This window comes from Opisthorchis viverrini, assembly GCF_000715545.1.
Source record: "Opisthorchis viverrini unplaced genomic scaffold opera_v5_253, whole genome shotgun sequence".
Lineage (NCBI taxonomy): Eukaryota > Metazoa > Platyhelminthes > Trematoda > Opisthorchiida > Opisthorchiidae > Opisthorchis > Opisthorchis viverrini.
The window spans coordinates 503,936-520,268 of record NW_008751909.1 but is presented as its reverse complement, the minus strand read 5'-3'; the positions used below and the strand labels follow the sequence as shown (position 1 = coordinate 520,268).

Genomic DNA, 16,333 nt, shown 5'->3' with positions numbered 1-16,333 from the left:
TGTCTGGCCACGAACAAACGCAGCTTTGGTATTTATGGGGGAATCTCTTCATAAGACTGACTTTTTGACTTTCCTCATTCACAACTGCCGAAAACCAGCACCGATTTCCTCTGGTTTGGGTTCCTATAATCCACAGATACACTGAGCTGTAGAAAACTGTCAAACGCCGATCCGGCACCATTCGAGCATAGTTGACCTATCAGAATTGCGGGTGCGATTGTACAGTCTTTCCTGTTTCGTCGTGTATTCTCACGTTGCCCGGCTGATCTTCGTTTCGGTAGGGGTGAGCTGATTCACAATGGACAGGGTTGAAATACTGTACCCTGTCAGTCCTTTTCCAATCTGCCTTGATGTAATGGGTGTTTTGACTCTGCCTACTCCATCTTTTGGTTAACTAACAAAGGTCAAGTACAAGTTTGTAATGCAGTGTGCAACAGCACGAATCCACATGGTTTCGTATGCACCTGCCTAATTATGCCCCTTATGTCGTACGGGTTTTGCTATATTTTATCGTATCGTCGAAACCACATCAGACATAGTGATACGACAATGAACTTGCTGTCCGCAACTAGCATTTTCGAGGGGTGAACTTGCCTGGCCCTGTCATTTAATTCGTGTGAGTATTTGCACTCAGCCGTTCTTGGCCAACCAGTTTATCAAATGTAACTGCAGATAATAACTGATCTGCGAATGAAGCAAGCTACCCTGAATAAATTCCCTACACCGTTCAACCCTTTGCAATGACCCTCTTCATCCGCCTTCGTCAGTGATCGATTTATGGAGGGCTCACCATCCCTCGACAAGCACACTCATTTGCATATCAATTTAGTTTTCACGTGACCCACCTAAATCTCTTCAACTGAATGTGCTGCTCAGTGAGCGCCCCATGTTTCATTTGATACAATATTCATGAATTAAACTACTCACAAGGTTTCTGGGAACTCTTGACAGCCCACAACCGGCCTCGCCCTTCTTGTGGTTCACGAGGTAGGTGCAGCACCGAGTTTCCGTTGACCTTATGTTCTACCCGAACCCAAACTGCAGAAATTTGACCTTGACAGCCCACAACCGGCCTCGCCCTTCTTGTGGTTCACGAGGTAGGTGCAGCCCCGAGTTTCCGTTGACCTTATGTTCTACCCGAACCCAAACTGCACGAAATTTGACAACTACCTTCGTTTGCATGTCAATTTAGTTATTACAGGAGACTCACCTGAATCCCTCGTTTATGAGTTCTCAGCAGTCTTGCGAGTAGTTTCCATTATGAACAAGGTCCACCATCCTATTTTCTTGAAGACATGCGTCAACTGCGATCGATCGGGCAATGTGATTACCTTCCGGTAACACCAGTTCTTGATCAATGTGATCCTACCTCTACCCAATCTCGACAAAATATTGTGAACAAAACAAGATGGTTTATGAATTGTACAACTGATTTCTAGGGAGCCAACCATGAGACATCCTGCCATAGGTCCGGTGGGCGACATCCCTCTCCTAACCGCCGAATATTTTACTGCTGATGTTAGCCTACTAGCTACGCTTTTAGTAACAACGTTTAAAGGCGAAATATGTGGGCGCTGTCGCACATCACATGATTCTCATACGATGTTGCCAAGATTCGGGATTCGCTTTTGAACCGGAGCTAATGTTGAGAGAACCCACAAGTTATAGATGCGACCATGTTGTTAGAGCCGGCCTCTTCACTAGTGGCAACACGAGTGTTGATTCTCTACCATACAACTACAGTGACCCTTCCCAAGTACTTGTCCTGAGTGAAAGCCACAGTGGCATTCCTCATCAGTCGTGACATCCCACCCAAAGAGAAACCGTACATTCTAGGAGAGATCTAATAAACGTTTTTCGGTGTTCTTCCTTTGTAGGTTCTTCGTTTTACGACACTCAAGAGAGAGAGAGAGAAACACTGGTGGGAGGGGGGCTGTATTAGTCTGCCATGACTAGTGATAGGTAGTCACATCTGTCACATGAAAAGCGCCTGATGTCAGCCTTCTGTTGTCCTTAGTCAACTCTGAGATCATGTGCGAAAGATGAATGGCATCATATACTTCTCTTCGCTCTCACGTATATTATTAATTTTTTGGTTGCATGTTCTGGAATCTGGAAACAGCTCCGCTCCATTCTTCTAAATAACTGAGCACGCTATGGAGTCATGCACTAATGCTTTCATGCTATCAGTGATGATCATGATGCTTGGCATGTGAACAAGACCCTGGAGATTATGGTGCTGAATAGAATTCTCAGTTGAGTTACCCACTGTGCAGAAGGCAATCTGTTATTCTCCTTCTCACGGTAACTTACAGGAAATGGTGATTTTTGGGTCCTGCTGATAAAAGCATGCACCCTCTAGGTCTTGGGACAAAACGACAGAATTACGAGTTACCCGACGGTATAATGGGTAACATTCGGGAGTGTAGTACTGATGAAGTACCATTGAAAATAAGTGCCCTGAAAACTGCCGCACACTTTCTTCGGAAGGATGTATGATTGAAAGTAAATTAATCCTTCTCTGTTGGAGAGGCCTCTGGAGCAGTGAAGGGACAATATTTAGAGTGAATGATTATCTTTGTGTTATACATAGGACCCAGCCCATTTTCACAGCACAACCCTCCGCAATAACCGATGGGTTGAGGCAGAGTTTGTTCGGTATCAAGTTTTTCTGTTAAACCTACCAAACGTGCCCGTCTTTGAAACTCAAAACCTTCCACCTGTCTTCCGTGTAAAGAGCGCCAGATCACTCTGCATTTTTGCCACTCAGTGCCACCAAACCACTGCCCTGTTCCTATAGGAGCATCCATAGTAATACTGCGCTATGCCAAGTGTTTTTTTATAGACGGGGACTTGAATACATTAAGGAAACAGTCACGCAAATTGGTACACGTGCCTCACGTGCGATGGGCTTTTTCGCACGATTTTGTGTTGAGTATCAAAGTTCTCTTCGCTTAACTCTGTGGTATTGGAACGGAAATTTCGAGGCACGACATACCAGTGAATAATAACATTCACGCTTAATCTCTCGAACAACTATAACCGTCCGAACTCGGATCGTTCCTCTTCCTTGTTCCCGCTATTATTAGTGAACGAATGTGTAGCCCCCAGCACCCTGTCGCTCACTAAGCGGGTTGGGGGAGAGAGAATCCAGCATGGTAGTTTCAAAAGTAATAAAACATACATGTAGGTGCTTGAATTGTTCAGCTGTAACACCTTTTAGGTGCCTAGCTACCGTGCCACCCGAAGGGAACACGAGGGCTGGTTGCCCAAGTTTAGACAGGGGAAGTCGAGAGGCAGAGGTCGGGTTCGAACTACGGACTTTCTGGTCGTTAACTTCGCGCTCTAACCACTTGAGCCATCTCTCTTGGGAGGCGTAGGGACCGGACACTTATGCGTATAACAGAGTAAGAAAGAATCGCACCTGTGTGCTTCGATCCAAGCCTGAGACATTTGAAGAATATACGAAGTTTAGTGATCAGAGGGGTGAGAATTGCCCCCTGGTGACATGGTGTGTCGCCGGATAGCCGAACTGACTGAATCCAGTGGCAACGTCAGCCACACATTTAGGGCTTATTGCCAGAACGTTTCCTAGTTAGCTCTGTCTGTTCACTAAGAATAGTTCGCTCTCCTGTTTCTTCTACTTTCTGTCGACCTCTGACCTACTACATTTTATATCTTTATTATTTGACACCGTGTACTCACCAGACGAATAAACGAGCGATATGCTTGTATAGCTGCTAGTTGAGTTGTACGCTAGGCCTTGCGATTGTGTTACCAATCGGGGTTACGTCACCGGTACCAGGCAGAATAGCGGTGGGTCATCGTGTATCCTTGCACGGCTCACCGCTACCCAAATACGCACTGATGATGCCACCTCCATTGGTGACAGAACATTTGCCACAATCGCCAAGTTCCACGAACTAAAACATCAAATATACCCAGGCTATTAACGTTCCCTGTATCATACCTGGATAGTATTCACATCCTAACTCAGCTCTTGTTCATTCGTTTGACACTGTTTACAGAACGCCGTGGATGAGGATAATGATGATTTGATCATCCTTTCCGAAGAGAGTGCTGACTGCAGCCGAACCTCTTCTCCACCCATCCTCAGTTCAGCCGCTGGACCCAAACCCAATTCCTCAACAGCGCCCCAGACGCAGTCATTGTAAGCTGTTCATTTCGTCCATGTACCCCCGCATTTTTGTTTTTTGTTACTTCTCATCGCTAACGAAGGTTTATTTCGATCAGTTAGACGGTCAGGGGACGAGCTTGGCATCAAATGTTGAAGCTTAGTTACATATACCAAAAGTGGAGTCATTGTAAGCTGTTCATTTCGTCCATGTACCCCCGCATTTTTGTTTTTTGTTATTTCTCATCGCTAACGAAGGTTTATTTCGATCAGTTAGACGGTCAGGGGACGAGCTTGGCATCAAATGTTGAAGCTTAGTTACATATACCAAAAGTGGCAGGAATCAGATGTAAGTAATTTTTTTTTGTTTAAAAATTGGATTCAGGTACTAACAACGAGAATTCCCGGCTTTCCAAACTTCAATGCACGTCCTACTCCAACACTCGTTGGACGAATCAGATTATACCAGTGTGCTCGCCTTTGGCCATAATTCTTTTTTGGCGACTACTAATCAAGTAGTGAAGCGGTCTAACTCACCCGAACCACTATATTTGTACGACTTACAGCAGAAGAACTCTTGGATTAGGTCTTCAAATCGGAGAGCATTGTAATGAAGATGTGGACGTTCGTTATCGTTCTTTGTCATTCCGTTTTTTTTGTGACGAAGCGCTGGCTAACAAACCCATGCTTGTTGACCAACAAGTGCGTCACCCAGCCTCTGACTATTGTCGCTCAAACTCTCAGGTCTGACAAACACGTCAGTACACGATAACTTCAAAGTCCACTTCTCGGGTGCATAGCAGTTGCCCTATTTTCGGGACATACATTGTTTCCATTTCCACTACGAGCTACCAGCATCACACAAAAATCGCACCGGAGTTAGTCCGCATGATTTATTATAGTCTGTCTTTTCGGGTCAAAAGTTGTCCTTGTTTTATAAGTGTAATGGGTGTAGCACTTTTATTAATTCACTGGCTCACTTCGACAGTCGTTCTATGCCTGCCCTGTGTGATTTGTGATTTAGCCTGCTCGTTGAAATTGGTCCACAAATTCGACTGCTTTATCATTCTCATTGGGAATCTCGTAATTATCAAGCCTATGATACGCGAATTTGAAGATATTGATTGCAAAGAAGAAACTAGTTTTCAGGATCGACTAGGCTTTACTTAGTTACTTTGTATGTCAGTTAGAGGCATTTTCCTGGTCGGACTTGTTCCGAACTGCTCTCTCGACCGCTGGGTTTTGTTTCCCAATGGAACACCTAGTATTCACCTATGGTGTAGCTGGACGTAGTTTGTGATCTTTAATTTTTGAAGAGGTAGGGCTATCCTTCTAGACTGTGCTCGCTTTCGATTGAAGCCATCTACCCAGCAGGTCCATGGGGCCCTCCACCGGTCCGTTTTATGAGGACCATAAAGTGATCAAACCAGGTGTCTACTGAGAACCACTGCGCGTGGCCGTACATAATTTTATCCGGTCCTACCTAAACAAACCACCTGGGACGCTTTTATTTGCCCTTGGCCTTAGTAGGAGTTAAGGAGGCGAGATGGCTCAGTGGTTAGAGCGCGAATTTACTGACCCGAAGGTCCGTGGTTCGAATCCGACCTCTGGCTCTCAACTTCCTCCGCTTAGGCTCGGGCGACCTGACAGTATCCCGGCCCTCGTGCTTTCTTCAGGTGGCATGGCAGTTAGGCACCGAAAGGGTGCTAAAGCTGAACGATTTCCTTTTAGTAGAAGTTCCAAAAGCAGCAATGGACAGAACTTTGCTACTTACCTGAGTAGCAGGTGTGTGGACAACAACCTGAAAGGGGTTGTGGTCGGCCAAACGGGCCTCGTTCCCTTATGACTCACTCATGTCCCCACATTTAATCCTGTAATCCTGGTGTGTACTTTCACAGCATGCGCGTCCAACTCATTTGGAGTCCCGGAGTCGTCATGGTCCGTTCACCAAGTTTGTGTGTCAGCACGGAAGTATTCAATCTCTCAGACTTGTTGGCCGATGTATCTGTTGGTCACATATTTCGCGCAATCAATCCTACTATTTCCGCCACTGTGTTATGCATCGACTTTAGCGGTGGCTGAGGGTGATACGTGACGCGGAGGCGATCATATAAGGCTACACACCCGCGACTGTAAAGTTCTGAATGCTTTCCCGAGGATCATGACCTTGATACATCACATTTCCTGTGATTGATGAAACCCGTTGAGGGTGGAACACTCCTCGTAGGTTCTGACAATTGATCTGGCAAAAATCAAATAAAGTTATGACGTTACCTGCGGCAAAACACGTCAGAAACACTACGTATGAATCGAACTCATATGCTAGTCACAGGAAGTACTTTTGTTTGTGTGCCTTACTCGTAAACTGCGTAAAATACGATCATGAATGTGCCTGCATTTTTCAGTTGGCTCCTCACTCAACTTGCTACGCCCAGGGAAAACACGAGTTCGCCATGATTCTTACTGAAATATCCTGACTCACCCATGTGTATGTGTGTGTATGTGTGTGCGAATGCGTGTAGCTGACTCGTTAGACTTCGGTTTGACTGAGTATTCTTACCTAATTTATTCCACCTCTCCCGTCCTGTAGTAAATTTGACTATAAACCGCCCGGATCTACGGACAGTGTTACACTAACACAGGCGGATTTCGACTGTCTCGCTCCGGGAGGCTTGCTGAATGATGCTATCATCAATTTCTATTTGAAGTACTTGTATTTCGAACAGCTGACGGATGTGCAACGCCAGGCCACCTATTTGTTCAACTGCTTTTTCTATAGCAGGCTTGCTGGAGTGTCACCTACACCGGTGGTCAATAATTGCCGACCCCCTACTGCAAATCCACCCACGGCGAATGTGACTACCGGGCAGAATAACGCTTCTGGTTTTGTTGGGCATATACCCGAGTAAGTCTGGTGTTATTTTCCTACTGCATTCCTCGTCCATCTGCGTCCAATTTCATTACCTCTGCATCATTTGGAAATAGTTCCAGCTACCAACCACAAATGCCTTTCTTCGACTGAACTACTTTGAACTGAGGGCGCCACGAGATTAGCATATTTCAGCATCTCCTGCATAGATTTTTAGTGTTCAAAGTAACGTGCGATATCAGCAAACAAGACTATTGCACTACATGTAATCGGTTTATCAAAAACACTTGGATCCTTGACCTATCAGTGGACACCTACAAGCGGTCGTGCGCAAAACGCCGGAGCGAATCTTTTCGTCCTCGGAACACTTGTTTTTTGTCTACCCTGTTCAATGGATCATTAATCCCCAGACTCTTTCGATAAAACGGTAACCTTCCACATGATTGTTTTGAAAGTGGTTCTGTGTGTTTTGCCATGGTGGCCTGTGAATACCACAATACAAAGATGTCAGTGCATCACGGGGGCGAATTTACTAACCGGAAGGTCCGTGGTTCCAACCCGACCTCTGCCTGTCGACTTCCCCTGTCTAGGCTTAGGCAACCTAGCAGTATGCCAGACCTCGTGCATGGCAGTTAGGCACTGAAAGGGCGCTACAGCTGGACGATTTCAGTGCATCAGAATTGAATTCGGAAACGTCGCATGGAGGTGGAAAGCGTTTCTTGAGAACAGCATTCAACTTGCCAGGGTGCATTTAGTCTCTAGTTTCTAGAGCTTGGTTAACTTCAGGCAAACGTGAATTTCACCAGAATCCAACAGGCTTTACAATGCGTGGTCGCATGATTCAAAGGCTCCGACACAATTGGTCGTCTTTGGGCTACATTAAACTTGTTATCCTTCAGGGACAAGGCAAGCACCGTTTGTACTTTTTTCAGTACATCACCCCTGACCTTTGTAGGATGGTGGGAAGGCCTTTCGTTTATATGTATGCATTTACTCCATTGGTATCCTATTTCTCACCATTCATTCGTGCTTATTTCGTCGATGCTAAGTTTTACACCATGTCTAACTTCAGCACAGTCTGTTACCGTTCTCTCGCTTATTTTCTGTTGGTTAGCTCACAAAGATGAAAAATTCATCATCGTCCTGCCTAGCACACTCTTGTTTGTTCGACCGTTTGGTATTCTTTCGTATTCGGTGATCCTACTGTATTGTGGAAACGCATACCGACCAATTAGACCATATATTCATCTCTGTGGCCAGCTCTACTGGCTTTCACAGGAAAAATCGATCGTCCAGCTGTAGCACCCTTTCGGTGCCTAGCTGCCATGCCGCACGAAGGAGGCACGAGGGCTGGGATACTGTCAGGTCGCCCGAGCCTAGACAGAGGTCGGGTTCGAACCACGGACCTTCCGATCAGTAAATTCGCGCTCTAACCACTTGGTCCATCTCGCTTTCACAGGAAACTTGTACTCGTTTCTCTGATTTGTTTCTCCCTATGAAAACGGATGACCGTAAACGGTTAGAGCAGCATGTATAGTCGTCCTGCATTGGAAATCAAAATTCATTCGGCCAAAGTTCGAATGGTCACAATACGTACCGTGTTAGGGCCAAGCACTCTAACTTTCAAACAAGCCAAGTTCATCAGGCGAAATGCATCGTAATATAATTTCGTCACTCATTGTGTAAACGACAAACAATCGCCTTCATAACCCGGTCATCACGTTAACTGTCCCGAACGGTCCACTTTCCATTCATTCTCCGCTGCATGACTCTTCCCTTTTAGCCAGCCAGCAAGTCGAAAATTTCCATCGCCACTGTAAGAAGCAGTGTGCTCCAACTTATTATCCACAATTGGTCAGGTCGGTTGAGTCGTCGACTCTTATGTAACTTGCAGTGCTGTTAGGGAACACAGGTCTTGGCTGATCCATCACATGGAAGTGCAAGCCTCACGGAAAGTGATTGCACCCCACGCTACTTTCTCCCGACATTTCCACCTAGATAGTCTTTTAGGCCACCTGGAATGCAGTCAATACAAACTGTTCATACACTACACCATTGAATGGATCTCCCAACCTCAGCATACGCCACAAAAGTGGGTTTGTATTCTCATAAAGGAAACTATTCACGAGGTTGCTGAAAGCTCTTCGGCAGCTCACGACCGGTTTCACCCTTCTTGAGGTTCATCAGGTTGTTGAATATCATAAACGAGAGATTCAGTTGGGTCTCTCGCGAAAACCAAATTGATTTGCAAATTAGTGTATTTCTCGAAAACAGTGCAATTTGGGTTCAAGTAGAACATAAAGTTGACGGAAACTAGGGGACTGCGCCTATTTGATGAGCCCCAAGAAGGGCGAAACCGGTCATGGGTTGTCGAAGAGTTTTCAGTAACCTTGTGAGTAGTTTTCTTTATGAAAACATACTGTGATATCTCGAATATCGTGCCAACTGAATCATGAGGCGGCCTGTGTGCAGCACATTCAGTTGTAGAATATCAGAAACGAGAGATTCAGTTGAGTCTCTCGCGAAAACCAAATTGATTTGCAAATGGGTTTGTATTGTTTCCAACGCCCTGTACGTAAAAAGAGCGTTTATGAAACCCCCTACTCAAGCCTCCCAGGTGCTCAGCCAAAAGTACACAGCACACAGCGATGGATCAGGTTGTTTTCCGGTCATCGGAATTTTCTCTGTTTGTTGCTGAGTTTTCTGTAAACGAAGCACACGCCATGCACTATACGCCTCACCTATATCAACAATAGTCCTATCTTTGTGCTGCACTGATCCAACGATGCCTAGACCACTCAATTTTATCACTTGCAGCACACAGATTTGTAAGTGGACTGTGTAAGTATGTAGGTTTGTAACATCATTAGCAGAAACGTGGTTATTTGCAAAGTGAATATGAATCTTTTAATCGATATTTCGTGGTGCAATTGAAGCGGAGGAGCAATGTACAACTCACGAATCTCCAGGGTAACTCGAAGCCCGCAATCACCCGGCTGATGTTTGAAGCCCAAATTGTTCGACCGCGAGCGGCTGGCCACCGTTTTGTGGGTAACTCGCACTTAGGATATCGCACCACTCAGCCCTCAATCACGGAATCCACATCACATGATTATGTGTTAATTGGCTTCTCGAGGGGTGACTTCTTATAAGCAAACCTCACTTGTCTCTCCTGGACTACTTGTTGTTCGTTGATAGTAGCTGGAGGTTTGAGGACTATTCCGGTTTGAGAACTATTCCTGCAAGTGAAGTCATTTTGAGTTATTTTATTTAACCATTTAACTCTACCTTGGGCTCTGTGGTCATAATTCGTGCACTTTGATTACATTTATTTGCAAGAATGCTCACTGAGTGCTGAACTTTGCAGCCCTTGCCTATTGTTTTCATATACTATCTCGCTGCGAGGTGGACCAAGTGGTTAGAGCGCGAATTTACTAACCGAAAGGTCCGTGGTTCGAACCCGACCCCTGTCTCTCGACTTCCCCTGTCTAGGCTTGGGCGACCTGACAGTATCCCGGCCCTCGTGACTCCTTCTATGTTTTATGGCAGCTAGGCACCGAAAGGGCGCTACAGCTGAACGATTTTTTTTGCCTTTTCTTCCTTTATGTCGTCTTCCTTGTATGAGAACACGGTATTCCAATGACCTTGACTCCGGAGCTGTGGAGCTGTCCACGCTGAAATCGTTTTAAAAAAATTTCAAAACTTACGCATCGTGGAAGTCAAAATACAGTGCCACCGCTACATCTGTTTGCCTTTGCTTCCGAAGTTGTTTTATGCGCTATACGCATCTGTCCTTCGTTTTCTCTTCCCATTAGATCCAGCAAGGCGCGTCATGCGAATGTCGCCAAGTGGACGCGTCGGGTCGATTTATTTTGCAAAGACTATATTATCATTCCAATAAATGAGGCGTAAGTTAATACCGTGCCTTTCAGGTCTTCACTTCTTGGTCTAATCATCTACAGATCAGCGACTCAACCTTTTTTGCTCGAAATTCCTCAATCGTTTGAACTGAATCTTCTAAGTTTACTTCCAGTTATTCTATTTACCTTATTGCATAAGTCTGCATTTCGTTCTCACGAAATCAGAAGCTAGGAATCAGGCTCGGATATTGTGCGACATTGTTACTGATTGATGGACTGACAGGCACGAGAGCTGCAACCTTAGGGTGATGCGATAAATTGCACGGTCAAGATTACCATCACGGCACATTGATGTTTTCTCCACGATCGGCGACGAAACGGCTGCGAGTAAAGTGCCAAGTTCGGCGAACAGATCAACAGCCATCTGATCTACGACCACCTGAATTAATAGATATATTTGCTTCTTTGGCTCCTGTCCTGTTGCGGGGCCGATCAAGTACCCCCGAATGTCAAGTTTCATCATTCTACGGTCCGACGTCACTAATCATAACTCCAGATGCCTTACTAACCCAACTTCAACTGACGCAATTGGCCGCAGTGTTTTTCTAAAACCAATTGCTTTTCCCACCCTGTGACCTCTCCCACTCGTGTCCCGAACCATGACGGTGACCTCCCACAAACCCGGCCACACACCCTGTATCGTGATGTCTTCTGTCCCTCTCAAAATCCTCAGACCACTTCATGAACACTTGCTTGCACCTACAGTGCCTACACCATCTTCCCCCACCCTATCGACCTGATTTCTGACCACATTTCAGTCCACTGGGAAAGTATGCGTCTGTTTTTTCTCATACCTCCGGGAACGTCTCTTGAATAACCCATCCCCGCATTCGACAAAAATTTCCTTGTAAATGATGTACACTTGTTTATATCCAGTTTCTCTAGACGCGCATTAACCGTGACTGCCTCCGTGTTGTTGCCCGTGTTAATAGCGTGCATAGACATTGGCTCAATAATGCTTTCTGTTTCCCCCACTCTGATTACTTTCCTGACCGCCTCCGCCAGAATGCTATCGATGGAATGAACGACAAATGTGTCGGTCGCAATGTCGGCTATCGAAAACGCTCATAGAGACTTTTCCCTCTGGAACGTAACCAAGGCAGTTCCCCTCCCCTTTCACATAATTTTTATGGTATCCCCGAAGAGGAAACCAGTATATTCAGTATATTGTTCAGAACTCCGACGCTTCATCCTCTGCTTTACCCGTTTATCCTACCACACGGAGCGTCCGCCAATCGTTCTCTCATTTGACGTTTTCAAACCTCCCGGTCCAGATAAAATCTGTTATGTCTAGCCAGAATTGGCCTACATCATGCTTCCTCTTTTCAGTTCGTTTGTCTGAACGATGATTCCCCCATTTTACGGGAAAACTCACTTAGGGTTGGGTTACGTTCAGTGGCTTAGGGGTTAGAGCGCCAGTTTACTGACCGGAATGTCCGTGGTTCGAACCTGACCTCTGCCCCTCGACTTCCCCTGCCTAGGCTTGGGAAACCTGGCAGTATCCCAGCTCTCACGCTACCTTCTGGTAGCATGGCAGTTAGGCACCGAAAGGATGCTACAGCTAACAAATTAATTTTTTTTTTGGGGGGGGGGAAGTTATGCTCAACCCGCGCACACATTCATCGACATCTTGTCCGAATCCCTGGGATCTTTATCGACTAAAAAGTTGCTGCATGGTCTAAAGTGCATGTCTGATGAATGCTCACTGATACTTGTTCAGAGACAGCTGTCCCACAGGGTATCTGCAAGCGTATGTGTCACACTTCTAGTCTGTGGTGAGCAAGTTTGGTATAACGAAAGCAACGTCACTTAATTCCTTGAGAGTTTTCTGTCAGGTTTGACACGCTGTTCTCTCTTAACGACTGTTGTACGGTCTACATTCGGGATTAATCAGCTGGATTCCAACGTTTGTGAGCACCTCTATGGGTAGTTTCCGTGGGGTTCCTCAATGCTCCGTTCTTCTGTGTAGCCCTTTTTGTTTCCGGTAAATCATATGTTCTTTGCTGTTCCCGTAAGAATTGACGCATTTGCTGATGGTGCTACTGCTTTCAGTCCACCTCATCCTTCTTACCATTGCCTTCCTTCGGATTTCTAACGATCGCTTGCCGTTCCCAATGTCCAGTCGTTCCACTCGCCTTTATTGATTCCGTCGTTTCAATCGATTTGTGCTACCCCGCTGTCAAGCCGATTACTTCCTTTTTCCACCGTAACTACAATCTGGAACTCATATGCTCCGCTGTACTCACGACTTCTTCTCAAGGCTTGTTTTAACAAGACTCCATTAGAGCCGCTCTACTCTTGTTTTGCTTGTTCTACTGGAGGGTCTCTGACTACAAACTATCTTTGTGTGTGGTAGTAAGTGTCATCCAGGTCCCAGTTACAGCGCTGGTGCACATGAGAACCATGAACCACCCTCGTGTTTTACACGGCGGGAGATTCTGTCACTCTGATATCATTTCATAAAACGGAGATGAGGCCAGGACAAAAGTAGACCAGACAAACATGTGTTCGGTTCAACGTTTGCTCCAGACAGCGGAATGATAAGCACTAATTGGTATGCCTTCCCACCCAAGGAAACAAGCAATGCAGCGGACCGCTAAAGAATTTTCGGATTATATTTCTGCACAAGAAAACAACTCTGTCCTGCATGGGCTAAAGTGCGGGGTGATGAAAAAGTGTCCTGCTTTCTCTCTAACCCTTGCATTTAATTATATTTGGCACCGAATAGTATATTATCACCAATATCTATAATACGTTTTATGCGTTTTGTGTTGTCGGTAGCTTTCATGTAACGTGAAGGTAACAGTTGAACTGAGCTATTGCGTAGTCCTAAAGGCCGGCTAGGAGGTCATATATAATTGGGCATGCTCTTTTGAAGTGTATTCCGCCCTTTAGTTAAATCCCCACACGAATAGTTGTTGCCGGCTGATCGGCATCAATTTGCAACAGAACCTCGATGTGGTAACTTGACTTCGTCGCAGCGATCTGATTTTTCTTGTGTTCATACTCCTTATACTTTCAGAAGTTCAAATATGGCACGTCGATGCTTTTTGCCGTTCTAAGTCACTTTCAGAGTGTCAGCGTTCTCGAATAAATGTTATGGATGGTTTCTTCGTGAGGTGTGTAGCAGCCTCGTTTGTCTGAGTGCTTTCAATGCAAATTTTATTAGGGGTGAGCGCGGACTCGTCTGTCTGCCGCTGCCTAATTACCATAGTTGTTTACATGTAATGTTTGTGCCTTACTTCCTGCTTTGTACGCTTTGTGTACATACCCCGTACAGTTCCCACTGGTTTCTCGGCTTGGTTTGTTATCCGTGGATGGCCGGAATGGTCAGTTACACAGCGCTGTATCGAGCGGCTGCCTTTGATCTGTGCCAACTCACCAATGAATTTCTCGATGTGGATCTCATCAAATTCCCGAACGACGTTGATGACAAGACAATCAGCCAGGAACCAATTGAACGGCGGTCAGATGATCCTAAGGTGAGTCCTTTTGGGTGCTCCGGACAGCAACTTTCTTAAAAAATTTCTGCTGGTCTGGATGCGCTTCTTTCATGTCATGCTAGACTTGGGCTACTTTTTGCTTGTAGATTTTGCTCCTCGCCAGCTTAGTCAGCCGGTCACCGTCAGCATTATTTGATCTGTTGGTCTACATAAACTGAATTTTAGCGTACAATGGGGATATACTGGTTCTTTCGTCCCATAGTTGTGGGCAGTTGACCAAACGTTCGAACATTGTTTATATGAGTTGGTTACTGAGAATTTGTGCCCCTCATTACTTTTTGATCTTGTCACCTCCTATGCTGATGGTTGTCCCAAAAGTCAGGTCACTTGATTTGCCGCACTTTCAGGTCGACCACCTCTTACCCTTCCAGTCCCGAACGACGGAAGGTCGCCCCCCGCTTTTTACCTGACTTCTTTCTCTTTCAATTTTTCATGTGACGGCATTCCGCCCACTGGTTCTCAAATTTCCTGGGCCACGACAGTACGGAAACGCATCACATTTTATCTTGGGCACCTTGGTTTTCGTCGGTTTTAGGTATTCTTTTACTCCACGAGATAGGTCCTTTGTCGATACAATTGTTACCATGACCTGACGGTAAATTGACAGTGTTCATATAAATCCACAAATGCCTTGATGCTAATTTATGGCGCCATGATAAGTGCGCAGCGGTTCGGGTGTCATGTCAAAACTTTGAGCCATCTTTGGCTTTGTATCAACACCCTGAGATTCTTCTCGAGCGCTTTTCATCGCGACACCCCACAAAAATCCCAGGATATAATGACTTGAAGACTTTAGAAACAGTCGTTGTATCGGTTTTGAACTTGTACAGTGTTGTTTCACACAGCTACACGAGACAATAGTCATTTTGGTTTTTGGTGTTCCCTGCCTCGTACCTGCATGAAAAGTAAGTATGGTTAAAAAAGATTTCATGGGAAACTGTGGAAATTTCCTGCTTGAGATTTCGTCCCATAAATGAAGTTCACTTATGTGGAGAAGCAATTCCCACTTGTTTCATCCTTGTTGAACCATCTCAATAATCTTCCGAGTGACCGTGCATAGATTGGCTCCACTTACAAGAGGAAATTTTGATCGTAAAGGCACTCTTGTTGAGTTATGATCATATATACTCGCCTTTATCGAATGTCCTGTCACAAACAGTGCTTGTTCCCTGATTGATATCTATCCCTAGTGCATTCTAGCCGGTTTCCAAAAAAGCCACTTATTTTGAACGCGCTGTTGTCATTTATTTTCAACTTTGCTTTTGATGCGACACATTCCCGGAGTGTACGTTTATTGTTCTTTCCAAATGATTTGTCTCATAGGGTGTTGCGTTTGATCGCTGGAGGCGACGTCGATTGGCTTGGCTTCGTTCGCGTGGTATCAATGCTATGTGAGTGCACTGTGTCTTGTTTGATTGTTCATGTTTATCATACCATTCTTCCACTCTGTCCCGGAATTCTAGCTTCGTTTTTTTTCATCACAACCATTGTATGGAATTTGTCCCCGCGTGCGAAGCTGTTTTTGTGAAGCGTCTTCCTCTTGCACCCACCTAAGTTCTGTGTACCAGCATACTGGTGTCCTGTGCAATAAGGCAATGACTGTTAACCCCTTAGCTCTATTTTCAGTAGGCCTCTATACCGTTTATTTGTGTCTTTAGTTACGATAGCGTAGCGTATCAACGTTGTAAGTTCCCGAGTGAAAGCATACTTGACCTTGAAACCGTGTGTGAACCTAACATGACAGTCAACGTATAGACCGGAAAGTACTTTGCAGCGGTCGCTTGGACTAAAGTTCAGCACATATCAAATGCAATCTTACGTCGGAAGTATTCAAGAACCCAACATTCAAGCCATATGTTTCCCGAGTCATTATACTACTAATCCTGCTTTTAAAACGCTGCACGGC

At 45.3% G+C, this 16,333-nt stretch overlaps 2 protein-coding genes across 2 annotated transcripts in view; one reads left to right on the top strand and one right to left on the bottom strand.

The window, feature by feature from the left end:
* Window positions 1-16,333, top strand: part of T265_09054 (hypothetical protein) — a gene marked incomplete at both ends in the record, with an annotated part of 42,308 nt that overhangs the window by 16,776 nt on the left and 9,199 nt on the right. The window contains 7 exons of the mRNA XM_009175023.1: window positions 4,029-4,171; window positions 6,726-7,040; window positions 10,820-10,912; window positions 12,223-12,304; window positions 12,329-12,519; window positions 14,205-14,406; window positions 15,751-15,818. Of these exons, the coding sequence (XP_009173287.1) occupies window positions 4,029-4,171; window positions 6,726-7,040; window positions 10,820-10,912; window positions 12,223-12,304; window positions 12,329-12,519; window positions 14,205-14,406; window positions 15,751-15,818 (1,094 nt within the window). The remainder of the gene's footprint in view (window positions 1-4,028; window positions 4,172-6,725; window positions 7,041-10,819; window positions 10,913-12,222; window positions 12,305-12,328; window positions 12,520-14,204; window positions 14,407-15,750; window positions 15,819-16,333) is intronic.
* On the bottom strand, window positions 5,750-8,226 carry T265_09053 (hypothetical protein; the record flags this gene model as incomplete). Its single annotated transcript, XM_009175022.1, has 4 exons — window positions 5,750-5,859; window positions 6,260-6,377; window positions 7,542-7,643; window positions 8,161-8,226. The coding sequence occupies 4 exons, from the start codon at window positions 8,224-8,226 to the stop codon at window positions 5,750-5,752; spliced, it is 396 nt and encodes a 131-aa protein (XP_009173286.1).